Below are 27,689 nucleotides of genomic sequence, written 5' to 3'. Positions count from 1 at the left end.
CGGATCCGAAACAAGGACCAGGCAGGGGCGAGGGTCCGGTGCCACTGGATCAGAAGCAGGGGTGAGGCTCCAGTGCCACTGGATCAGAACCAAAGGCCAGGCAGGGACGAGGCTCTGGTGGCACTGGATCAGAAGCAGGGGTGAGGCTCCAGTGCCACTGGATCAGAACCAAAGGCCAGGCAGGGACGAGGCTCTGGTGCCACTGGATCAGAAGCAGGGGTGAGGCTCCAGTGCCACTGGATCAGAACCAAAGGCCAGGCAGGGGTGAGGCTCCGGTGCCACTGGATCAGAACCAAAGGCCAGGCAGGGACGAGGCTCTGGTGCCACTGGATCAGAAGCAGGGGTGAGGCTCCAGTGCCACTGGATCAGAACCAAAGGCCAGGCAGGGGTGAGGCTCCGGTGCCACTGGATCAGAACCAAAGGCCAGGCAGGGGCGAGGCTCCGGTGCCACTGGATCAGAACCAAAGTTCAGGCAGGGGTGAGGCTCCGGTGCCACTGGATCAGAACCAAAGGCCAGGCAGAGGCGAGGCTCCGGTGCCACTGGATAAGAACCAAAGGCCAGGCAGGGGCGAGGCTTTGGTGCCATTGGATCAGAACCAAAGGCCAGGCAGGGGCGAGGCTCCGGTGCCACTGGATCAGAACCAAAGTTCAGGCAGGGGTGAGGCTCCGGTGCCACTGGATCAGAACCAAAGGCCAGGCAGAGGCGAGGCTCCGGTGCCACTGGATCAGAACCAAAGGCCAGGCAGGGGCGAGGCTCCCGTGCCACTGGATCAGAACCAAAGGCCAGGCAGGGGCTAGGCTCCGGTGCCCATGAATCAGAACCAAAAGTCAAGCAGGGGTGAGGCTCCGGTGCCAGTGGATCAGAACCAAAGGCCAGGCAGGGGCGAGGCTCTGGAGCCACTGGATCAGAACCAAAGGCCAGGCAGGGGTGAGGCTCCGGTGCCACTGGATCAGATCAAAGGCCAGGCAGGGGTGAGGCTCCAGTGCCAGTGGATCAGAACCAAAGGCCAGGCAGGGGCGAGGCTCCGGAGCCACTGGATCAGAACCAAAGGCCAGGCAGGGGCGAGGCTCCGGTGCCACTGGATCAGAACCAAAGGCCAGGCAGTGGTGAGGCTCCGGTGCAAGTGGATCAGAACCAAAGGCCAGGCAGGGGCGAGGCATCGGTGCCACTGGATCAGAACCAAAGGCCAGGCAGGGGAGAGGCTCTGGTGCCACTGGATCAGAACCGAAGGCCAGGCAGGGGTGAGGCTCCGGTGCCCATGAATCAGAACCAAAGGCCAGGCAGGGGTGAGGCTCCAGTGCCACTCGATCAGAACCAATGGCCAGGCAGGGGTGAGGCTCCGGTGCCAGTGGTTCAATATCAAAGTCCAGGCAGGGGCGAGGCTCTGGTGCCACTGGATCAGAACCGAAGGCCAGGCAGGGGCGAGGCTCCGGTCCCACTGGATCAGAGCCAAAGGCCAGGCTGGGGTGAGGCTCCAGTGCCACTGGATCAGAACCAAAAACCAGGCAGGGGCGAGGCTCCAATTCCCATGAATCAGAACCAAAGGTCAGGCAGGGGTAAGGCTCCGGTGCTACTGGATCAGAACCAAAGGCCAGGCAGGGGCGAGGCTCCAATGCCCATGAATCAGAGCCAAAGGTCAGGCAGGGTTGAGGCTCCGGTGCCACTGGATTAGAACCAAAGGCCAGGCAGGGTTGAGGCTCCGGTGCCACTGGATTAGAACCAAAGGCCAGGCAGGGGCGAGGCTCCGGTGCCCATGAATCAGAACCAAAGGTCAGGCAGGGGTGAGGCTACGGTGCCACTGGATCAGAACCAAAGGCCAGGCAGGGGCGAGGCTCCGGTGCCCATGAATCAGAACCAAAGGTCAGGCAGGGGCGAGGCTCCAGTGCCACTGGATCAGAACCAAAGGCCAGGCAGGGGTGAGGCTCCGGTGCCACTGGATCAGAGCCAAAGGCCAGGCAGGGGTGAGGCTCGAGTTCAATAGCGGATCCGAAACAAGGACCAGGCAGGGGCGAGGGTCCGGTGCCACTGGATCAGAAGCAGGGGTGAGGCTCCAGTGCCACTGGATCAGAACCAAAGGCCAGGCAGGGACGAGGCTCTGGTGGCACTGGATCAGAAGCAGGGGTGAGGCTCCAGTGCCACTGGATCAGAGCCAAAGGCCAGGCAGGGGCGAGGCTCCAATGCCACTGGAACAGAACCAAAGGCCAGGCAGGGGTGAGGGTCCAGTGCCAGTGGATCAAAATCAAAGGCCAGGCAGGGGCGAGGCTCCGGTACCACTGGATCAGAACCAAAGACCAGGCAGGGGTGAGGCTCCTGTGCCACTGGATCAGAACCACAGACCAGGCAGGGGTGAGGCTCCGGTGCCACTGGATCAGAGCCAAAGGCCAGGCAGGGGTGAGGCTCCGGTGCCACTGGATCAGAGCCAAAGGCCAGGCAGGGGCGAGGCTCCAATGCCACTGGAACAGAACCAAAGGCCAGGCAGGGGTGAGGCTCCAGTGCCAGTGGATCAAAACCAAAGGCCAGTCAGGGGCGAGGCTCCCGTGCCACTGGATCAGAACCAAAGGTCAGGCATGGGTGAGGCTCCGGTGCCACTGGATCAGAACAAAAGGCCAGGCAGGGGAGAGGCTCTGGTGCCACTGGATCAGAACCAAAGGCCAGGCAGGGGTGAGGCTCTGGTGCTACTGGATCAGAACCAAAGGCCAGGCAGGGTTGAGGCTCCGGTGCCACTGGATCAGAGCCAAAGGCCAGGCAGAGGCAAGGCTCCGGTGCCCATGAATCAGAACCAAATGCCAGGCAGGGGTGAGGCTCCGGTGGCACTGGATCAGAACCAAAGACCAGGCAAGGGGTGAGGCTCCAGTGCCACTGGATCAGAACCAAAGGCCAGGCAGGGGCGAGGCTCCGGTGCACATGAATCAGAACCAAAAGCCAATCAGGAGCGAGGCTCCGGTGCCCATGAATCAGAACCAAATGCCAGGCAGGGGCGAGGCTCTGTTGCCACTGGATCAGAGCCAAAGGCCAGGCAGGAGCGAGGCTCCAGTGCCACTGGATCAGAAGCAAAGGCCAGTCAGGGGCGAGGCTCCGATGCCACTGGATCAGAACCAAAGGCCAGGCAGGGGCGAGGCTCTGGTGCCACTGGATCAGAAGCAAAGGCCAGGCAGGAGCGAGGCTCCAGTGCCACTGGATCAGAAGCAAAGGCCAGTCAGGGGCGAGGCTCTGGTGCCCATGAATCAAAACCAAAGGCCAGGCAGGGGTGAGGCTCTGGTGCCACTGGATCAGAACAAAAGGCCAGGCAGGGTTAAGGCTCCGGTGCCACTGGATCAGAACCATAGGCCAGGCAGGGGTGAGGCTCCGGTGCCACTGGATCAGTACCAAAGGCCAGGCAGTCCAGTGTGAAACACTGCTTCAATACTGGATCAGGAACACACTTTAGACAAAGAGTCTGTTGCACCACTGGATCAGAACCAAAGAACGGACAGTCCACAGTTCAATACTGGGTCCGAAACAAAGACCACAGATCCCAGTGCGAGCCTCTATACAGCGCAACACTGGATCAAAAAGAAAGAGCCAAAAGCCGAGTGTGAGACTCAAAGTTCAATCCTGGATCCGAAACAAAGAGCGGACAACTGAGTGTGAGACTCCAGTGCAAATGTATATCTGAAAAAAACGAGCCAGTTGTGAGACTTGGGTGAAACACTGGATCTGAAAGATCCAGTCCACTGTCGGACCAGAGCTCGGTGTGAGACTCTGGTCCGACAGTGGATCAGAAACAAAGACTAGACAGACCGGAGTGAGACTACAGTGCATTACTGAACAGAACCACACCCATTACAGCAGTTCTGAATACGGCCGAGAAATGTCATTAGTAGCCTCCAGGGCAACAATAAATGAGAATCAATGACCACGGAGCCCCGTGTGAGACTCTGGCCCGACAGTGGATCAGAAACAAGGACAAGACAGACCGGAGTACAGTGCACCACAGAACCTGAACCAGTTCTACATACTGCCTTCCAGGGCAACAATAAATGAGAATCAAAGAACTGAGAGACGGGTGTGAGACTCAGGTCCAACAGTGGATCAGAAACAAAAACTAGACTGACCGGAGCAAGACTATAGTGCATTACTGAACCAGAACCACACACATCACAGAACCCGAAGCATTTCTGAATACTGCCCAGAGACATCATTACTAGCCTCCAGGGCAACAATAAATGAAAACCAAAGTCCACAGAGTCTGGTGTGAGACTCAGGTCCAACAGTGGATCAGAAACAAAAACTAGACAGACCGGAGCAGGACTGCATTACTGAACCAGAACCACACACATATCACAGAACCCAAAGCAGTTCTGAATACTGCCCAGAGACATCATTACTAGCCTACAGGGCAACAATAAATGAGAGCCAAAGACCACAGAGCCCGGTCTCAGACTCTGGTCCAACAGTTAATCAGAAACAAAGACTAGACAGACCTGAGTGAGACTAAAGTGCATTACTGAACAAAACCACACACATATCACAGAACCCAAAGCAGTTCTGAATACTGCCCAGACACATCATTACTAGCCTCCAGGGCAACAATAAATGAGAACCAAAGCCCACAGAGTCTGGTGTGAGACTCAGGTCCAACAGTGGATCAGAAACAAAAACTAGACAGACCGGAGCAGGACTGCATTACTGAACCAGAACCACACACATATCACAGAACCCAAAGCAGTTCTGAATACTGCCCAGAGACATCATTACTAGCCTACAGGGCAACAATAAATGAGAACCAAAGACCACAGAGCCCGGTCTCAGACTCTGGTCCAACAGTTAATCAGAAACAAAGACTAGACAGACCTGAGTGAGACTAAAGTGCATTACTGAACAAAACCACACACATATCACAGAACCCGAAGCAGTTCTGAATACTGCCCAGAGACATCATTACTAGCCTACAGGGCAACAATAAATGAGAACCAAAGACCACAGAGCCCGGTCTCAGACTCTGGTCCGACAGTTAATCAGAAACAAAGACTAGACAGACCTGAGTGAGACTAAAGTGCATTACTGAACAAAACCACACACATATCACAGAACCCGAAGCAGTTCTGAATACTGCCCAGAGACATCATTACTAGCCTACAGGGCAACAATAAATGAGAACCAAAGACCACAGAGCCCGGTCTCAGACTCTGGTCCAACAGTTAATCAGAAACAAAGACTAGACAGACCTGAGTGAGACTAAAGTGCATTACTGAACAAAACCACACACATATCACAGAACCCGAAGCAGTTCTGAATACTGCCCAGAGACATCATTACTAGCCTCCAGGGCAACAATAAATGAGAACCAAAGCCCACAGAGTCTGGTGTGAGACTCAGGTCCAACAGTGGATCAGAAACAAAAACTAGACAGACCGGAGCAGGACTGCATTACTGAACCAGAACGACACACATATCACAGAACCCAAAGCAGTTCTGAATACTGCCCAGAGACATCATTACTAGCCTACAGGGCAAAAATAAATGAGAACCAAAGACCACAGAGCCCGGTCTCAGACTCTGGTCCAACAGTTAATCAGAAACAAAGACTAGACAGACCTGAGTGAGACTAAAGTGCATTACTGAACCAGAACCACACACAACACAGAATCTGAAGCAATACTGAATATGCCTCAAAGAAGTTATTACTAGCCTCCGAGCAACAATAAATTAAACCAAAGACCGCAGAGCTCGGTGTGAGACTCTGATCCAACAGTGGATCAGAAACAAACACTAGACAGACCTGAGTGAGACTATAGAGCATTACTGAATCAGAACCACACACATCACAGAACCTGAAGCAGCTCTGAATATGGCCCAAAGACCTCATTACTAGCCTCCCAGGCAACAATAAATGAGAACCATAGACCACAGAGCCTGGTGTGAGACTCTGGTTCAACAGTGGATCAGAAAAAAAGACTAGACAGACCGGAGTAAGACTATAGCATATTATTGAACCATAACCACACAGAACACACAGAATCTGAAGCAGTTCTGAATAATATGGCCAAAGAGGTCATTACTAGCCTCCAGAGCAAAAATAAATGAGAACCAAAGACTAGAGAGACGAGTGCAAGGTTACAGTGCATGACCGAATCAGAACCACAAAGAGGACAGAATCTGAAGCAAATTCTTAACGTGACCCGAAGACCAAAGCGATCATCACTAGACTCCGGTACCGGGGTAGATGAGAACCAAAGACCAGGCAGCCGGTGTGACACTCTAAATCTTGGTTCTCATCATGTACGGCAACAAAGTGTATCGGGTCTTCACTACTAATCTAGTCTTTTATCAGATATTTCTGGCAAGATCACAATCAAGGACAACTACACTCTGGTGTAACACTGAATCAACCAGTTCGCAGAACTCTTTCTTAGAAAAAATACAAGGACCAGACTGATCTAACTTTCTGAATAAATAGAGCTTGTTTTTCTCTGGAATAAATGGCTTCTTCCCTGCTTTCGAAGGGATACGAGGATAAGAAGTTCGGGTGAAGCGGTATTACTGAATGCCTCGGGATAGACTTTTCTGAAGTATAAAATCAGAAACCTAAAGTAATCTCATATGCAAGCTGCACAAACATTTCAAGCAAATGTCCCCAGTTCCAGCCCCATTTCTGTCAGTTCTTACTTGCAAGCACCCCTCACTTCCCACACTGCGCCCCTCGCCTCCCACATTGTGCTCCTCACCTCCCACACTCATCACTCACCTCCCAGATCCAACCCATTACATCACATCACAATGCTGACATCCAACATCAGGTCACTCACTTCGCACCGCAGCCCTCACCTTCAGCACCCCAACAGTCACCTCCCACACTGCATCACTCACCTATCATGCCAACCATTCACTTCACACACCCCACCACTCAACTCTCCTAGCACCCTCCCTTTAGTAACACAAACCACACTTATTCACTGTCTAGTGTACCTTTTGGTTCAGGTGAACAGCAGATTCCGGCGGGTAGACGATGAAATGTCGAAGGGTAAACCCAAAGCCCTGGGAGTTCTTCCTTAGAATTAGCGATTTCGGCCCAATCCAGGGCAAAGGGCCCTCACGGGGGGAGTTTTCATTTGGAGGGCTTCCATCTGTCCGTCCCGCAGTCGCCTAAGATGAGCACAGTAAAAAACAAGCCAGGGTTAGGAAAGATTTAGTAAAACTGGTCCAATACATGTAAGTACTGCTACCCACTGAGAAGCCAACAAATCAAATTTCATCCAATTTCATCCAATAACGGCAATTGTTACAGACCACTACTAGGGCATGGGCGCGGCTGAGACCCCAACCATAAAAATAATGACCTAAAAACAAAGATTTTGAGTCGCATTGAGGATAAACTGATAAGCATACAGAAGTTACAAGAAAAATTGCATTGTTACCAAAATCCATTTACAGGGCAAACTTGAGTAGGCAAAAACTTCTACAGTACTTGAAATCTAATTCTTTCCTCTAGCACCCATTTTGTGGTAAACTCCAGGCTAACCACAACACCTAGGAACGCAGCTCCACGTCTCGTCCCTCTCACCCTGAGGCCGTAAGAGTCACTCGAAAAGAGTGAGAGGCAAGGGCAATATACACCCCAGAACCAAACTTTCATCCGAGGGCAAAACCTTGTTAAAAAAGTATAAGTACTACACAACGTCAACAAAGCTGCATTGTTTCAATACTATTGATTCAAGAAATGGCTTGGTTCTGTTCATAGCAATCCCCCTACTTATACTGTTGCCAAAGAGAAAGCTCTCGTGTAGACCTGGCCATGGACTAGATAGTATGTCAAATTACCTCGTTACTTCTGCCTAGTGTGGCCAACTGACAACACATTTTTACTAACATGGGGATATGTTTAAGCCAAGGTCAGTAAAAAAAGTGGAGAATCCAACTTCCACCAGTATTTTATTTCCCCATTGAAATATAAACTTGAAACAGCAAATACAAGGCATTGCATTACTTTAAAAGTATTTTAGAGGTATCCAAACTATTCTCAAACGATTATTAAATCTACTGGACGTCAAAATATCAAGTTCAAAATGTAGATCAATGATATTACACAAAGTGGTTTTAAGGCTCCTGGCTCTTCCAGTTTCTGAAAACAAATATTGGATGTCAAGCCTACTTTCGGATAGAATTGTGTCTGTGAAGAGGTTTGTCACATTAGCAGAAGCATAGGTCTGAAAATAGGGGTGTTGTGTTCTGTAGCAGCCCCAAAATAACTTTACTGGAGTTCAGAAGGTGAGTGAGCAATATAGAGGCTTTTAGATTTTTTTACTTTGTCACATTTGCTGTGCTTTCAAATGCAGAGGTCAAATGTCAAACCACGTCTACTGACAAGTTGCTGCTTATTCTTTTAACATGGAGATTGGTGTTTTCTTTTCTTTTGTTGACAGGACAGTGAGAGGATTTTGTAAAGTGAACTATTCGACAATCCTGCTAGGGCACATGGATTGGGAAATGAAAGGCTCTAGGAAATCAGTTTATTTGTAAAACACAACATTTAAATATCTATCAATGAACTGTACAAATATTTCAAAATACACTTGTACTTTGTGTGATGCTTGGATTTTTCACAAACCCCATGAGTTCAATAATGTGACTAGGGGCGAAGCTTCAGGGGGGTGTTCGGGGTGTGGCACCCCACTAATAAATGCATTTGCTGATGAATAGTTGGGTTCAGATGCTTTCAGTCGGGTATGGTGAGATGTCTGTCAGATTTCACGTGGGATTTTCGCAGGCGCGCACTGAGAAAAATACATACACACTCTCGCTCATCTATTTCCAAAGTCCTAAAAAATGTCGATCATTTTTCAAAGTATTGTCTTTCTATCACTTAGTACTCATACCAATCCGCATTCCCCTCCCTTTACGCCGACCTGTAAACCCCTTTCATTTACCCCACTAGTCGGTTATAATGTATTTTAACATTATATGCATGCATGGTTGTCGGTAAATCTGAAGCTCCCCCAATCTTACCGACCAAGCTACGCCCCTGGATGTGAGATTGATGGCAGCATTCCAGGGCTTTAAGTGGACCGGGTCTAAAAAGCAGGTGCCGAGACGGGTCCCTATCGGGCTCTTTATGTTTGCCCTGCAGCACCCCATTCTGAACATTGTTCCAGCACCACGGGGCGGAACCCGGAGCCGTGCCAGCTCGGAGGCAAGGCCCCCTGTCCAGGCCTAGAGTCCATGGGCACAATCAGTGCTCTGCAGGTGCAGCACAGCTGAGAGCACACACGCACTGGTGAGGTACACACTGGACTCTGCAGTCCCACAATGGGACACGCACTGGTGAGGCACACACTGGACTCTGCAGTCCCACAATGGGACACGCACTGGTGAGGTACACACTGGACTCTGCAGTCCCACATTGGGACACGCACTGGTGAGGCACACACTGGACTCTGCAGTCCCACAATGGGACACGCACTGGTGAGGCACACACTGGACTCTGCAGTCCCACAATGGGACACGCACGGGTGAGGCACACACTGGACTCTGCAGTCCCACAATGGGACACGCACTGGTGAGGCACACACTGGACTCTGCAGTCCCACAATGGGACACGCACGGGTGAGGCACACACTGGACTCTGCAGTCCCACAATGGGACACGCACGGGTGAGGTACACACTGGACTCTGCAGTCCCACAATGGGACACGCACGGGTGAGGTACACACTGGACTCTGCAGTCCCACATTGGGACACGCACTGGTGAGGCACACACTGGACTCTGCAGTCCCACAATGGGACACGCACTGGTGAGGCACACACTGGACTCTGCAGTCCCACAATGGGACACGCACTGGTGAGGTACACACTGGACTCTGCAGTCCCACATTGGGACACGCACTGGTGAGGCACACACTGGACTCTGCAGTCCCACAATGGGACACGCACTGGTGAGGTACACACTGGACTCTGCAGTCCCACAATGGGACACGCACGGGTGAGGTACACACTGGACTCTGCAGTCCCACAATGGGACACGCACTGGTGAGGCACACACTGGACTCTGCAGTCCCACAATGGGACACGCACGGGTGAGGCACACACTGGACTCTGCAGTCCCACAATGGGACACGCATGGGTGAGGTACACACTGGACTCTGCAGTCCCACAATGGGACACGCACTGGTGAGGCACACACTGGACTCTGCAGTCCCACAATGGGACACGCACGGGTGAGGCACACACTGGACTCTGCAGTCCCACAATGGGACACGCACTGGTGAGGCACACACTGGACTCTGCAGTCCCACAATGGGACACGCACGGGTGAGGCACACACTGGACTCTGCAGTCCCACAATGGGACACGCATGGGTGAGGTACACACTGGACTCTGCAGTCCCACAATGGGACACGCACTGGTGAGGCACACACTGGACTCTGCAGTCCCACAATGGGACACGCACGGGTGAGGCACACACTGGACTCTGCAGTCCCACAATGGGACACGCACTGGTGAGGCACACACTGGACTCTGCAGTCCCACAATGGGACACGCACGGGTGAGGCACACACTGGACTCTGCAGTCCCACAATGGGACACGCACGGGTGAGGCACACACTGGACTCTGCAGTCCCACAATGGGACACGCACGGGTGAGGCACACACTGGACTCTGCAGTCCCACAATGGGACACGCACTGGTGAGGCACACACTGGACTCTGCAGTCCCACAATGGGACACGCACTGGTGAGGCACACACTGGACTCTGCAGTCCCACAATGGGACACGCACTGGTGAGGCACACACTGGACTCTGCAGTCCCACAATGGGTTCCTGCCGTGCCCTGCGTTCACTCGATGGGCACACACTGCGCTGCCCCTCCACCAGATGGGCATACACTCAACACAGCGAGCGCCGCGTGAATGTTTAATCCCGGGTTCCCACTCTGGTACTTGGTACATCTTTTGTGAATGTGAAGAGAAAGAGGTCCTCTGAGCTGCGGGCTATGGACGGCGTGTGTGAAATTTTCCCAAGCAGAGAGTGAAAAGCTGGCATGAGCGGGCGCTTGGCAGCCTGGGCTTCCTGGAGAGCGCCCTGAATGGAGATGCCAAACTCAGCACCTTCCTACCCCCTCTGAACGGGTCCCGGAGACTGCCCGTCAGCCCTGCCTCGTGAGCGGGGCCTGCGCCAGGAGCAGGCCGCCGTCACTTCCTGCTGGCCTGCAGGAGCCGCCGTGACCTGGGGGAATGACTGCCCCTTTGCGCAGGACGTCGCACGGACGTCACGGGTCTTACCAGTGGTAGCTGGGGTCAGCAGCCAGCCGGTGATACACAGGGTTCACCCTGCCTGCCCTGCGCATTTCTACTTTCCAAACCTGTGTGCAAAGCCCTATAGCTACTACCATAACAATTGTGTACGCACTTCCGGTCTCTGTAAACACAGGAACACAAACAAGAGATAGAAAGGTAGCAAGGTAGATAGTGGAAAGGGAAGTGAGCCAGTGGTTTAAAAGTAATATAAAAGTGCAGGGGTACTCGACATCTCATAGCACCTGAGAAGTACCCGTACTCTCTCATTAAAAGCATTGCACCCTTTCTGAGAAGGGCTGCTACTCTCCTTTTAAAATTAAAGTGCAGGTGCGCTGCAAACCGGCTAGGCAGAGTGGGAATTTCCAGTCAGAAAAGTGCAGCTGTGGGCATCCAAGCATCAAGTCAAGGGAGACGCCAGAAGCATTGGCAAAGCCACTAGATATCACCTTTTTGACTGTTGGCTTTGCCAATTCTTTTTGCCCATTATGCATAGCATCTCTTAAAAAAAAATAGGAAACAACAAACAGACACAACAATGCGACCGCGTCATTTCTAAGGTGTGCACAGGCATCAGCACGCACGGGTGTGCCTCAGGAGTGACCTGGGTGCCACTTTTAAAAAAGAATCTACTGATCCACGATGGAAAAAGCCATTCGGAATGCTAAAAAAAAGTAATTTTTCTTGCTTTAAAGTGCTTTGTACACTGCGGAGAGGCACAGCAGCAAATGGCAGCTGCCAGCTCCTCAAAAAAACCAAAATGAATGAAAGCGCTGAAACCGAAAGAATAAGATAGTTTCTTGACAGTGAGAAACGAAAGAAAACAAGTCATCCAATTTAAAGGATGGTAAGTAAAGGGAGGGGCACACAAAAAGAGGAAAGCAAGCAATTGATAAGAAGCAAGCAAATGAGAGCGACTATAAGGCAAACCAATGGTAAGCAATGGCGGGCTCGTTTTTGGAATGGTCCACAAGAGGCTTTCGTCCTGAGACAGCTAAGGGCTGTCTTGTAGGCGAGACCTAAAACCCTCTCTTCTTGCACGATACCTCTAATGACGCCACACCAGAAAAGATTGGCCATCCCTGGACGTGTTAATTTCACCTTCTCACCCATTCATCTTTCCATCATCATTCATTTCATCCAAACCGCCATTCATCTGTCCATCTTCCACCCATGTTTACCATATATCATCCATCTCTCAATCACCTTTTATCATTCCTTTCATACATCCTTTCCATCTAAACATCCACCCATCCTTTCAATGTTTCATCTCTCCAACCCTCTTGCCCGCAATCCATCCACCCAGCCTTTCATTCTTCTGTCCACCTTCCATTCTTCGAGCCTTCCATCCATTCATCCATCTTTAAAACCTTTTACCCATCCATCATTTCACCCTTCTGCCCGTGCATCTTTTCACCTCCATCTTCCTTCTATTCTCCCACCTGTCCCTCTCGTTAGCCCTCTCCTTTCCATCCACCCACACTCCTTTCTATCCTTTAACCCTTCCTTACTCCAAACTTTGCTTCCTTTTATAATTCGGTCTTCCTTCCACCATTTCCTGTTTCCTCATGGTCTTCCTGTTGCCTTCTTTCCTTTCTCTCACCTTTCTTCTTCTCTATGATTCTTTTTCTCAAACCCTTTTTGATGTTACCATTCTTTCTCCCCTCTTCTATTTACTACTCTTTCTGTGTTATTTTTTATCACCTTTTCCCTATCTCTGTCACTTTGTCTTCAGATATGCAGACAAAGCAGGCCCCTAAAGAACCAGTCAACGATTTAATGCAATCCCCACTTTAGTTCCCAACACCACTGCCAGTAAACATGTTCAAACAAACTTCCCGACCACAAAGTGCACTCCTTCGAGAAGCAGCCAAAGAAGAATGTGTCTAGAAGGCGTGGGAACAAGTTGTGCAACTGGCCACCACATTTACTTTCAGACACACTGATGCCCCCCGTAGCTTTGGTAGTGCCTGCACAAGCCTTGCCTCTAGGTGCAGATGCGTGGATCCTGTAGCAATGCACAACACCGGGGCCATCCATCCTGCAGCATCAGCTGCCAATGTTCCTGCATCCGACCAGCGTTAGCAGGAAGAGGGGGTGAGGGCCCATGGAGACAGGGCACTGTCAGAATGCCAGCTACTTTGCTAGTCAAATTCCTGCTTGCCCTCTAGCTGCGAGAGAGGAGGCAGCCAACAGGAGAAGACAAACAGAGCATGTCATGTGCTGTGGGGTGAGAACGAGTCAGGGAGTGTGGAAGCTCGGGTTCAGAGAAGTATTATGGTCTGTGTGCAGTGGACTCTTCGAGGCCGGGGTACATAGTGCCACAATACGCAGATAGTGCTCGTTTCCTGAAAAGCGCCCAGTCGTGTTTATTCTTATGATTCTAATGTGAAACTCGGCCGTCTGGGACTGGGGCGCCAATGCTATACGTCGGCAGGCGGTAGTGTCCTTGAAGAAGGCACATCACATTTTAATATTTACTATTTTTACTATTGTATTTTGAGTAAATCTGTTTTCTGTAAAACATTTCATAAAAAAGAATTTGATATCCACTTTGCAAAGACTGACTTATCACCTTTCAGTTGTTGGTTGCGTTAAACTAGTGCTAGTGAAGGGAAACGTATGCCGCCCTAGACAGTATTCATTTCACGCAGGGGGGGAGTGGGGGCAAATGAGGTGGAGGCGGAAGGGAGTAACAGAGAGTGAGCAGTGGAAGGGGAAAAGCAGGACACTCGAGAGAGAGCATCACAGGAGCCGGGGTGAGAGAGAAGCATACAAGAGAGAAGCATGGAGTGTGAGGAGGAAGGAAGGGAGGTGGGTGAGTGAGAGGCAAAGGAGAGAGAGCTTTCGGCGTGGAGTGCAAGGGAGCAGACATTTGGAGGGAGAAACCTGGAACATGTGCACACTCTCATAGAGTGCTTAAGAAAAAAGTGGTTCCCTAAAAACTGAGTAGTGGAAGGATACAAGTCAGCCAAGCCAAAGTATGGTAAAGAGGCAATGCTCCAGGGGAGAGCGGTGAGCGGCTAGCGGGCTGGAGCCCCATTGTAAGTCCACGGAAGCCCACAATAGTTCTTTTTCAACCAGACAGCTTGCGCTGTCTGATAGGCTCGACCTTACAAATTGATGCCACGGGGCAGCTAATACATGGGTTTGCATGACTGGAACTTGTGTATTAGCAGCAGCCGAATGTGGGCTCTGCATGTCAAGAGAATTCTGGGCTGTTACATTTTCAGTCAGGCTCCATCAGGACATTTTCATCAGAAAAAGCGAAGACAACTTATTTTTATGACCTACTTTTTCCAACAGTGGTTATTTGTTTAGACCACTACGCACTCCTTTTTTAGCTTTAGGATTGAAGTGAACCTTAATAAATAATTTTTTCACTTCCTTACCTAATTTTACAGTTCCTCTCACATTTTCACCTAGCACTTCACTTTGCACTTTGTTCAGCACTGCTTTTCAGTCACCATATACATTCAGTGTTCCCCTTATACTGGACACCACAGGTAGGATTAGGCTTCCAACATCTGCCAGTCCACTGTGGGTCCCAGGATTTACCTCTGAGGGTGAAGGATCCCAGATGTTGAAGGGCGGATCCGAATGGTGACTGATGGGAATCTTCTCTTAAGAGATAGGGGACCCCCTGTGTGACTCGCATTACACACACTAGTAGTTCTGTTCCTTTCTCCGTTCAGTCACTATGTAGGGATTTAACTTAGTGTTTGACCCCTTGCTACCTTTTGTTGAAGTAACTTATTTTTATGGCCATTATATTTTGGTAAAATAAAATAATTCTGTTTCGAGGCTTTTTTGTTCTGTATTTCAGTCTTTTCTTTTCTGGCTGTGTTAAGCCTGCCAGCCCACACTTTTCATCTGAGTACTATGAAGCGAATGCATTTCATGAACATTTGAATTGCTGATGTTGCAAATGTTCCCATCTTTCAGTGAGCACCATTTAAACTCTACTGATCGTGTCGGCTTCTGACCCTGATACCAGAAAAAGCTGAGGCTAATCTAAACCAGAAATTAGACACTGAAGCCTGAGCTTGGTGACATCATGGTTGCAGCATTCTCGGAGAAAGCACACAATATCACATCCCACATGCTGGACTGTAGCAATACCTCTTCTAGAGATAAAGACAAAGATTTTCAAAACAGATCTCTACAGTGTATCTTTTGAAAGCTCATGAGACCTTGTGCTTCACTTGACCTCTGTTGGCATGGCCTTAGCTGAACTGCCCATGTCTTTGGCCAGGAGGGGTCTGCACTGAGCCAGAGACTTTCAGAGAGGACGTGTTGGCCCATCTTTGTGATCCCATAAGCACCGAGCACATTGACGTTGACTTGGCAAAAGGCAAGACCGACAAACGGAAAGACATTTTCACCAAAGACTCTCCAGGATCTGGTCATTCTATTAAAGAAGGCTTGTCGTGGGGAGCTTTTGGGATCTTCCATGGTGCCTTTTAATTCCCCAAACTAAAATGGATATGCCCATCTGCACAGCCTGGAAGTCAGAAGAAAAGGGTCTAAGACCATACAAGGTATGATACAGAAGTGGAAAGAGCACGGTTGTGCCTGGTGTGCAGAGGGTGTTCACCAGTACGAAGTGTGCCACAGGGCATGGTAACAGAGCACAAACATATAAAGAAAGCAAATATTCATGCAATCTTGCAAACCCTTACTGGAAAAGGTTTTACTATTTTTAGACCAAAACAAGGGATAGGGCAGGAGGAGTATAGTCAGGCATTTCATGTTCATAACACATGTGATAATTTGGCAGCAGAGGGTAGGGAACTAAAATAGTTGTAGGTAAAAAGTACAATTTATAACTATGATCCTACTGTTCCACACAGACCAAGGAGGTATCTTCCAATGGAAAATATAAATGAACACACTACAGGTACTTGCACAGGGCCTACCATACCCTGTGAGTGTGGTTAAGCATGGTGGGTCGAATGATCCCAGCTGTTGCCGATGTTAGGTTCTGTGTGCTAACTTTCTTTATCAGACATGGGGGTGGCTGAGTTCTAGAAACAGGCGATTCAAGCTATTGTCATCACCGCTCCATGTGCATGTCTACACTGACAGTCGTCCACCAGTCTTTTCACAGTGCCATCATCGCTTCATACGTATGTCTATACTGACACTCGTCCAGCAGTCTTTTCACTGTGCCATCACCGCTACATACGTATGTCTATACTGACACTCGTCCAGCAGTCTTTTCACAGTGTCTTCACCACTACATACGTATGTCTATACAGACACTCGCCCAGCAGTCTTTACACTGTGCCATCACCGCTCCATACGTATGTCTATACTGAGACTCGTCCAGCAGTCTTTTCACTGTCTCATCACCGCTACATGCGAATGTCTATACTGACACTCGTCCAGCAGTCTTTTCACTGTGCCATCACCGCTCCATACGCATGTCTATACTGACATTCGTCCTGCAGTCTTTTCACTGTCTCATCACCGCTACATACGTATGTCTATAATGACACTCGTCCAGCAGTCTTTTCACTGTGCCATCACCGCTCCATATGTAGGTCTATACTGGCATTCATCCAGCAGTCTTTTCACAGTGACTTCACCGCTACATACGTATGTCTATACTGACACTCGTCCAGCAGTCTTTTCACAGTGTCTTCACCGCTACATATGTAGGTCTATACTGGCATTCATCCAGCAGTCTTTTCACAGTGACTTCACCGCTACATACGTATGTCTATACTGACACTCGTCCAGCAGTCTTTTCACAGTGTCTTCACCGCTACATACGTATGTCTATACTGACACTCGTCCAGCAGTCTTTTCACTGTGTCATTACCACTACCATACGCATGTCAACAATTACTTGTTTTCATACAAAGTGAGCAAACCACAATGGCACAAATGGAATATGCATAGAATAATCAGACATTCTGGCCCTAATTAGGACTAATACAGCATTCTGTCCAGAGAATCCGGTTGGCGGGAATTTCCAACAGCAACTTGAATCTTTGAATGGCATTCCGGCAACTACAAGTCAGAACTCACGGTATGGGAAATAACTGGGAAGACCCTGTATATTTCTGTCACAATGCTGCACAGAATTCCAGATTCCTCGGGGTTTAACACATATACTTACCATCTGTTTTTAAGAGCTGGTAAATGTCAACAAGGGCTTCTGTAAGGAAAGGGAGGGAAGGTTTCGTTTGGCGAGGGAATATATGACCTGGCAAGGGGGGGCGCTTTGTATGCCTGAAAGTCAGGCAGGGGCCCTTTCACAGGACGGAACTTCTGACCAGTAAAATTAAGTCCGGTATTGTCACACTGAATATTCATGAGCGGGAATACCAGCCAACATAAGAGCGGAATTCCACATGGGAATCCCGCTCCACACAACTCGTAACTTGAGCATTAATTCTAAAAGGATCCGCTATTTGACACTGATCTCTGAAAAAACAAAACAAGAACTATTAACTAAAATATTGTTGAGTCCATCACATTCTTCAGACTGTATGAAAAAGAGTACAACTAAGGTAAAAAATAAAGGAATAATAGCAAAAGAGAAAACAAAAGGGGAGAGGGAAAGAGTTGTTCACAGCGGCCCTGTGATTGGTTAGTGTTTGAAAAGACAACACCCAACAGAGAGAAGACAACCAAGAGAACACTTCCACCGAAGGGTCCATTTTAGGCAGAGCTGGGATGAAGATAACAGTCTGGGTGATCATTAGAACCAATCTGCGTGAAATAAGGACTTGGGGTAAAAAAAAAATAGGGGATGTTTGGACAATGGAGGAAAGAAACCATTGCCTCACCCACTCCGGGTGCGATTCCAAAGTTCTAGAGGCATCGTCTGGTTAGGAAGGAAGGAAGAGAAGAACTTGGAGGACGTTACAGAAAGAAAATATGAATCTGGGACCTACAGCATAAAATGAAAATATTTGGTATTTTATGTAATCAAGGAACTCAAAAACAGAAGGAGGCTTCCTGAACCCAAGGATCAACAACCCTTGCGAGGAAGGGTCACTCAACAAATAGAGAGAGATCTCCACCAAAGATAGCGTGAGATGCTGAAGGCAGAAAAGCACAAAGACCTTTAGAAAGGAGATGAAGACAATGGCACTGCTGGCTTGCTCCTACATTGAGAAGGTGCATAAATACGCTCTGGACATTCCTCTTGTCATGGTGTGCCAAAACATTGAGGGAGATGTTGGCTTAATCCCTTTATTCTAAAACTTGTTCCTATGTTTGTGAGAGAATTTGGGAAAGGCTGTCGGCTTGACTTTAGCCTGCTCTTTGAGTAGCCTGCTGCTGTGCACCTTTCGCCTTTGTACCTATAGGGTAGTTGGTACCGTAGGATCATCATTACTTTAATACTATTGTGTGGCTCAACTCTCCACTGCAGCAAAGATTAGGGACAGATATTTGCAGCCATGCTGAACCATACACATTTGAAAGGGTCCAAACCAGAATGTTCATTCCTGAAGACCTCCTTACAACTCACCAGAGACTTGGGCTCGGACAGCTCAAATGGGGATAATTTCTCTCTCATGTGCCTTCATCCACTATATATATTTCATAAGATTACCATCGAATTTCACCTGTCCTGAAGATCACCCATGGATTTATCCCTTAGCGTAGAAACGTCGAAACACAATCAAGTGCATTTATGTGTTGTTAACAACATTGATTGTTTTATCATCGGTGTACCTGCAGATATGTGTTTTCATGCCTCTATACTACATCGTGCTATCTCTCCTCTTTCTGCATGTTTTCCAGCACTGGACCGTAAATTCAGCAGCTCTGTAATGAATGCCTATGTTAGAAGCACCATCACTCTCTTTCACCTGAACAAACAAATTCAGTTATGAACAAAGCCACCAAACCACCGGTAGCAAGGAAGGTGAACAACCTTTACAACGGAACTTTTACAACGTAGTGCCTTTACAAAGCGGTATTTACAATGCAAACCATTACAACGCATTGCGCTGGGGGGCGCTCTAGGATAGGGAATAGATTTACTTTACTATCCAACACCTTCCCTACTATCCACGGGGACTGGAGTTGGAATAGTAAATTAAACTATTCACTATCCAGCACCCCAAAGTGCGGTGCGTTGTAAAGGCATGCGTTGTAAATACCACGTTGTAAAGGCATGCGTGGTAAAAGCATGCGTTGTAATGTCATACATCCAGCAGGGAAAGTATGCTGGCTCACTCTGAGTTTTGGCAGTAATAGGGGCAACGTGAACCCTTTTTATCCCAGGTATTCCCAGGTATTCCCACTCTAACTATCCAACCAGCGGTCTAGGAATGGAGAGCATTGTTGTCAGCATAGACGTCATTTAGGGGTCGCAGCTGCGCCCCCTGGCTTGTCCCTTGCTACCCCCGCCACTGCATTTGCTACCCCTGGCCTCAGAGGTGGCAAAATCGGTGCCAGGAACACAGGGGCAGCTCTTCCTAATGGACACTGGTTGGAGCTCCACTTGCCTGGTTTCTGTCAATTTTTGTTATTATGCAAATAGTGAACAATATTATTCACTATTAGTGTAATAAAAAAGGAGTACATTAGCTGGACCATGACCCTATCTGGAAGCTAAGGTAAGTAAAAAATGTGAGTAAATGCATGCATGCTTGCGGAGGAGAATATGTTTATGTGTGCAAGAGTGAGTGAATGTGTTAGTATGAGTAGGCTTGTATGTGTGAATCAAGGTAAAGGTCAAATGACGTGCGATGTCATATCCGTTACCCTTGGCATTTTGGTGAATTGACGTCCATGGTTGTCAGATTGGAGCTAAATGTTCTCTCTACCACAGTCATATTTCACACACGCTCCCCTCACCGCATGTGCACAACTTTATAGCCGTTTGTTTCTCGTTGATCTAAAATGCTGTTGTTGTATTCTTCCCACAGTGCTCCTTGACAAAGGACTACACGAGTCCGAAATGCATTGGAGCATTCTTTGAAATACACATTATTGGATTACTTTCAATTGAACACATGGCGTGATGTAACGCCACTGTATAATGAACTTTTGAACATGTACTAAATACATACAAATTTTGCAAACCTACGGATTTGAACTTTTTCTTGAATCAGCCACGCTGAACTATACAAGTGTGCCCGCATACAGGGATGTGTTTACGTACCACGTAACACACTGTTTTGCTATAATTACCGGACGTATTCTGGCTAGTTACGTCACCTGTTGGAGCACCTTTATCTTTTTTCATCACATCAACCGCCCCTTACAATTTGTGTTTATTCTACATTTGCTGTGCGCCCAAGCCTCTTCCTTAATTTTTTTCTCTCTACCACAGTACCATAAGTCTTCAGCACTGCCATGTGTGGTATCAGCCAGGTTGCCTGACTCTGATTTCCAGAGTTTGAAGGTACAACGCACCAGCCTCGCCATATTAAGTAAGTATTCTTGTAAAACATCTGTTTAAACCCTTCCCGCTCTTCAAGGCCCTCGATGCCATTGTAGCATGCAGAGGACAGGAACTCGGTGGACAGCCCTGAGTAAACAGCCGCCTCGGCTTCTGTGATGAACTGCACCGAGGGCCACTTCGGACTTCCTGTTTTTCAGGAAACGTATTAAAACCTGGCTGTAAGCAGCTTTCATGGTTTTCATTTTTAATTTCTCATTAATGTGGTTGTTTATATAGTTACCTTAGGTTTCCTGGATGTCTTAATATCTTTCTTATATATGTAGTGTTTCAGAGTGTTTAGAGTGTGCAGCACTTACGAAAGAAATATAAAAACAAATATATAATCGAGCACAGCGTGCTAGGGAAAGTGCAGAAATGCTCTGTATTTAAGGCAATACGGCACAATCCTGCCTTTTTGCACTGTAGCCCATTTGGCAGCCTAGCACCAATGTATGCACCCTTGCACCATGGTGCGAGGGATAGTGCAAGGGTGCCTGCGTTGCATGCAGGATTGTTTTTGTGCAGGATCGAAAAACCTTACGGCACAACAACAATCCTGAGCGGCATATTGCAATGTCTATGTGTGCTGCAAAAATCTGCACACATAGAAAGAGGAAGTGACAAGGAGAAATAAAGATATTTCTCCTTGTTATGCACCTCCTGGGAAGGTGTATCTTTTTGGCACATTACAAAGTTTACTAGTTCTGGTAAATTTGGGAATGTGTCAAAAAACATGGGAGTTGCTTGGGAACATCCACACAATGCCCATGGAACACCTTCCCAGGGCACAGTAAGGAAGGAAACACAGTGATTTGCAATGTGTTGCCTTGCTCCAGATTTATGGAGCCACTGAGGATCAAGAAAAGTAGCCTTGCGCGTCTTCATAAATGTGACTTAAGGTTTGTGTCGCTCTTGCACCACATTGCGTGCTGCAAGATCGACACAAACGAGCTAAATAGGCCCCAAAGTGCACCTCCAAAGGAAAATCCTACATCAATTGGTGTAAACAAAAGCTACTTGTGGCTTTCAGTTAGTGTAACCTGACAGAGTAGTTTATACACACAAAGATGATCAAAAAAGGATCAAGAATTGTAAGAAAAAAGGCCATAGCAAAGTAAAGTAGTGGCCCATGAGCCCAGCACTGACGTGCATTTCTTTTTATGTGGATGGACACAGGTACTGAGGCAAAATGACACCTACAGCTAAAGAGAGCCAATGGCTGGAGTGGGCTGACGCACTGCCCCACACGGTATGTTTTAGTGGATGGGAGCACACTGTGAAATTCAGTTGAACCAACCCATTGATGAACAGGGATGACCCAAAGCCCCTCTATGTATATATTTTCATGCCTGCCTTTGTAGCACAACTATCGGCAATTGTTTTTTGATCTGGCCTAAAGACTCTACTCCTCCACCGAAAAAAATCAAAATGGAAAATAAAAATAAATCTAATCTAATCTAATATAATATAATATCTAATACTCCAGGATGCTGAATTTTATTTTTTGCAGTAAAGACGGAGCCAGGGCTTTAAGTGGGATGAAAAAACATCTGGGGGGGTTGAGGTGGGGTCTCTCAAAGAGGTGTGGCTAATGTACTTAAGGGCGTAGCTTAAAAACAAGTAAGCTAAAAATCTGTGCTGAGCATAGTGTGCCGCCCGACTGGCATTTTGCGTCTTCTGTCGTTGCATCCAGATATATAAATACAACATGTAACATTACACCTAAAACAAGCCAGGACTATTGACTTTGTCAACGGTTGTTAGCTGCATAAGATAAATAAGCAACAACTATGGCTTCGTTATATAGAATATTGAAAATGCTTCAGTTTTGACTGATGAGGCTGTGAAAGAACGAGTCTCTTTGAAGTTACATCACAGCCAGTGAAGGGTGGTACTGCTGAAGAGTTTCGATTCTTTTTTCACCCCGAGGGTGAGGGCAAAACCGGAGAGCCCGGTAGGGATCCGTCTCAGCACCTGCTTTCTAGAACTGCCGGTACCAATCACCGGCAGGACCCGGTCCACTTAAAGCCCTACACGGACGGAGCACAAAGGCGCAGTGGCCGATAGGATCAAGCACATGCGATGGATGCAGAAGATGGGACGGGGAGGGGGTCCCAGCTCAGATGCAGTGGGCAAGAATAGAGCAGAGGCCGTGGTCCGGCGGAGGGACCAAGCCCTAAAATCAACAGCGCCCGGGTGAGGCTACCACGGTCGGCTCCAGGGCGGCCAGCCCGGGATACTTCGAATTCCCAACGAGCACGTGCAAAAACAGCTTTATTTAGAACATTAAAGGGAGTGGGCGATGTACTGGGGACATCGGACAGAAAATAGACCCTTGGATGCAGAGCAGTGAGGCTTCTTGGTTAGAGACTGGGTCGAAGGAAGGTACTCGGGTATGAGTGTCCTTCCGCAAAATAGTACCTCGTCGCCTCCACGCTGGGAGGGGGACCCTCCAACCCCTGTGGCAGCAGCGCCATAGGAAAAGTGGGGAGACACCACCTGCTGTCTCAAAAAGCTGCCAAAATCGTTTTCTGAAGAAGTCTAAGTAAAAATATGATATGCACTTTTCTTGGGAATTCATATGTTTACAGTTTTATTAATAGACCTCAGGAAGGGCAGGTGTGGGAGAGGGCGAAACACCACGTAAGCCAGCCACAGGCCTCCTCATATATTCACTGCAGTTACTCTCTTTCCAGCTTAGCAACGCGAAAGCTCAGAGTAATGTCATATTCCATGCGTGCGCACTCTTAGGGAAATGAAGCCACAAGGGGTCAGATGTATTGGTCCCAACAAGCGGTTGTAATTTGCTAACAGTCTTTTTGCGACCGGTATTGAATTTTGTGAAGTGATCTATGCGCTAATAGGTTGTCTCGAATCTGAGTTGGTCACAAACGGAACTATCTCATTAATATTAATTAGTTAGTTTAAAAATTGCAGCTCACTCTGATTGGCCACAAGTACAGGTATGGAAGCCTGCAAGAATCTGCAGACCATTGTGTCAGTGATTACTTTTAATAAATATTTTTTAAAAGCAAACCGATTACCTTATAGAAACAGGGCTGGTTTTCAAAAAAGTATTTAAAAAAAACGTTCTTTAAGAGTTGACAGTGGTCTCCTGGGCCCCTGCCTATTCCCCTTGAAAGTTTTGCACAATTCACAAAGGAAATGGGTACAAAGGAGACCCCATCCCTTTTGTGAATAAGTTAGTGCCCTAACTTTGTAGTCAATAACTGTTCAATAGTTTACACGAGGGATTCCGGTTGCAAACCACTGATTCTGGTACCGATTCTGTATTTTTTAGGGACGGCCACAACCCAGATCTTCCAAATACGCAATCCTATTTTATCAATTGGTAAAACGTTATCGACTCCTACAATTGGATGGTTACATGGCCAAAAACTTTTTTTGCAATCACAAACTCCGAATTGGAGCTTTTGTGACCCAAAAAAGCTTTATAGATCTAACCCTTGATTCTGAAACAGGATGGTTCACTATACATATATATATATATATATATATATTTCAGATTGAAGAAATAGGACTTCGAAGATGGACCCTCCTTCCCACTCAGAACACTGACCTGGAAGCAGCCCAAAGAATCAGACCTGAAGGGTAATGGTCGGCAACTCATCAGCTGACCACTGAAGAAACGAATCATAGAAGTACATGCCACAGAAGTGAAGGCAAAACATGGACACTTCTTGCTTCATTAATGAATTACATTCCCCCTATCCACCCCTGTGATGGGATTACCTAAAGAGGAGGTTACTGGCACCTACCTCCGCTCAATGGCACATTTCTTGGTTACTTCCAAGTGTGCACATAAAACAGAGTTGAAGCTGGGGTCAAATCATCCATCCCTTGAGATCTGGTGGACAACGTGGAGATCCAGCTCTGGTATATCTGGAAACAAAGAAGGGCGTGTGTGGACATTCCAAAATGTAAGCAAAAAATACTCGACCAGTCCCTTTCCTTTTAGGCATAGAATGTGGAACAACATCTCTCAGATGCTTAGGAATGCCCCATCGTACACTTATTTTACTTGAAGAATGAATGAATTATTAAGCAATAAAATATTTACCTAAATAGCTGCTCCCTTACCGCTCCATAACCACAGGCAAATATGTCTCAAAATCCATAGGGTTCTATTATGCTATTACGAACTACCAATGCTTACGTCTCTAAATCCATAGACGTCTATTACGGTAGCATGGAGTGCCAATGTCTACATATGTTAATCTATAGAACTCTATTACGCCGGTACGGAGTACTAATGCTTACCTTTCAAAATACATTAGCCTCTATTACGTTAGCATGTAGTACAATGCTTACTCCTCTAAATCTAAAGGCCTCTGTTACGCTGGCACGGAAAACAAAAGTTTACTTCTCTAAATACAGCAGTCTCTACTACGCATGCTTACCCTTCGAAATCCATAGGCTTCTATTACGCTTGCAAGAAGCAGAAACACCTACATCTCTAAGTCCACTCCATACGCCTGTATTACGCCAGCAAAAAGTATCGATGCTTACTCTACTGAATACATAGACCTCTATTACTCTAGCAGGGAATAGCAATTCTTGCCTGTCTATAAAAACCTTTAATGTGCTAAAACCAAATTCTAACTCAATTTATTAAATTACATTTCACTTTCTTGGGACGCTCAACCAGAAACAACATTGTAACCACGATGGAAGTGCAGGCATTTCTGATTCAAAGCTAACATACACTTTTATTATGAAATGCAAACGCACGCGCTTTATTATTTAATGATTGCATTTTCTACCATCACAAAATGTAAATATTCATCAAAACTCTGTGGATGTTTATCCACAATATTTGTCTAGCTATGCCTAATGTAAACCACTCTGTTGTTAAGCTGATTTTATCTACTCGGTGCCACATGAACGTAAAATAAGTGAAACAGTACAGATAACATTTGATCTCTGCTTAATCCCAAACGCATCTGGGTCACATATCTGGCTCCCATGTAACAGGCCAGCCAACGATTCTACCATAGGACATGCTCAAATCATGCATCTTTCCACTCACGCAAACCCTCAGTTAAAGTGGCAGCGCTACAAGACTACATACGTGGGCTGTTAGGCACTACAGAAATTTAAATGACAATTTAAAAAAGTAACTTTGTAAAGGCTGTGGCAAATACAAAAGTAAAACTCCTCTGTTGATCCCGAGAAGCTGTGTGTGGAGTGGTATGTATGAAAGTGCACGATGACGCATTAACCGTTTCGTATGTACTCCCCCCTAACAAGTTAGTTTGTGGATGTCTCCGCCCCCATACTACGTCACTGCTTACATCTATAGGACAGTGTGAGGGATGCGGTTTGAGAGCGTGCCTACGGCTGTTGCGTGCGTACGGCTGACCCACACCCAGCCCGCGCTCCTGCGTCCCTGTGCACAGCCGTCTATCTGATAGCGCCAGCCGGCGCCATCTTGATAAAAGCCCCAGCACAGCTGACTGCGGCAGGCCGATAAAGGCCTCCCCAGCTCTGGTGGGTGAGGGGCACCGGCACACGCCCACCCCCGTAAACACCAACAAGCTTCCTTCGTTTACGTGCTGGAGGATTTTACTGGGAGAGAATTATATATTTATAACTCAGCCCATGACCCCGTCACTGGGAAGGAAGCTGCTCCTGGCTACCTTTGCCCGGGGCGTTTTGTACTCATCCATCCCATGCCATTCTCTAGCATACCTGCCAAGTGCCCCAATGCCTCTAGGGACTTCTTAAGTCAGCCACTTGAAATGTTGGGATCGAAGAGCCTACCACCCGGAGTGTAATTCACATATGGTATGGGTCCACGTGGCACCTGACACAGTAGCAAATCACACGGGAACTTCGAGATGAACTCAAATTCCTGATTTTTGACCCCACAGCTGAGGGGGCACCGCCTGGCACCAGAGCTGCAAGGTGCCCTGAAGAAACGGCACGGAGTTCGTTATTGTTTTGATATTACATCTATCACCAGTAGTAAATAGCCTGTGCTTTTACTAGGCCTGGGCGGACAATGTCATTCCGCTTGTGGAAATGATGTAATTTGGCGACTCCGCGTTACTCTTGTAACATGGAGGTCCAGCCAAAATCTGTCAACCGCTGTGCCGTCACGCTGAAGATGGTCATGTAAGCCTCTGTTGCTTTGCAGGTTTTGGGACCAGTTTATCAGCAGTCTCGTTGGTAAAACGGCCCCCAGGGCCCAAAACCGGCCCCCACCCTTGCGGCCGACCGGGGGATTGCCCGGTGCCCACAACGGCCAGTCCGGGCCTGTTGGCATGCCATAGGGCTGGGTGGCTACAGTATTCTCAGTGGTTGGACCTCTGGTCAGTCCGAGGATGTACCACCTGACTCTCGAAGGGCGTGCCTGCAAGATGGCGACTCTCGTGTTGCACAACGAGTCTTTCAGTGTCAACATCTTGCAGCTAGATCTGCTTTCTTCTCTTGGCTCGTCCTTTCTCTCCCTTAGTGGTGTCTCTTGATAGAGCGCCAAGTCCATGCCAAATTTTTAAAGATATATACATTTAGATACATTTGCATACAATCAAAATGTAAATAATTTGAGTAGCCTGAGTAATTATCTTGGAAATCTGGCCATGCGAATTCTACATTGGACACCACTGTAGTAATTTGTACTGACCCCCTTGGGAGAGGGTGCATTTTACTGTCATTTTGAGGTGTGATTAGTTTCCTCTGAACGTTGAATGGTTCTTCGATAGACTCCCGGTGCTTGAACGCCTCCGCCTGGGCGACCTCACTCACCCAGTACCCTGAGGAAGAGATGACACCCTGCCCACAGATCAGCCTCCCCACCCATAGATCAGCCTCCCCACCCATAATAGAAACTGACATCGTGGGAGTTCCTTCACGGGCTGTCAGCCAGATCCTGTTTGCACATCCGTGTCCTCTGCCTGGGGTGAGAATACAGGATTAGGGTGGAGCAGAGGCCCCACGGGACAGATTTTGTTTAGGGTGTGGCTAAAATAGAAGGTGC

The 27,689-nt window shown here is 48.0% G+C and overlaps 1 protein-coding gene across 4 annotated transcripts in view; it reads right to left on the bottom strand.

The window, feature by feature from the left end:
* The window catches only part of ARHGAP23 (Rho GTPase activating protein 23), a 606,970-nt gene that overhangs the window by 266,318 nt on the left and 312,963 nt on the right, over positions 1-27,689 (bottom strand). For 3 of the 4 annotated variants that reach the window (XM_078645608.1, XM_078645607.1, XM_078645606.1), the window contains exon 2: positions 6,950-7,126. The exons of the other annotated variant lie outside the window; for it this stretch is intronic. In XM_078645608.1, coding sequence (XP_078501734.1) covers positions 6,950-7,126 — 177 coding nt within the window. The remainder of the gene's footprint in view (positions 1-6,949; positions 7,127-27,689) is intronic. 4 annotated transcript variants of the gene reach the window in all.

The sequence above is a fragment of the Lissotriton helveticus genome, chromosome 5_1, assembly GCF_964261635.1.
Source record: "Lissotriton helveticus chromosome 5_1, aLisHel1.1, whole genome shotgun sequence".
Taxonomy (NCBI): Eukaryota; Metazoa; Chordata; class Amphibia; order Caudata; family Salamandridae; genus Lissotriton; species Lissotriton helveticus.
This window is presented reverse-complemented; position numbering and strand designations above follow the sequence as displayed.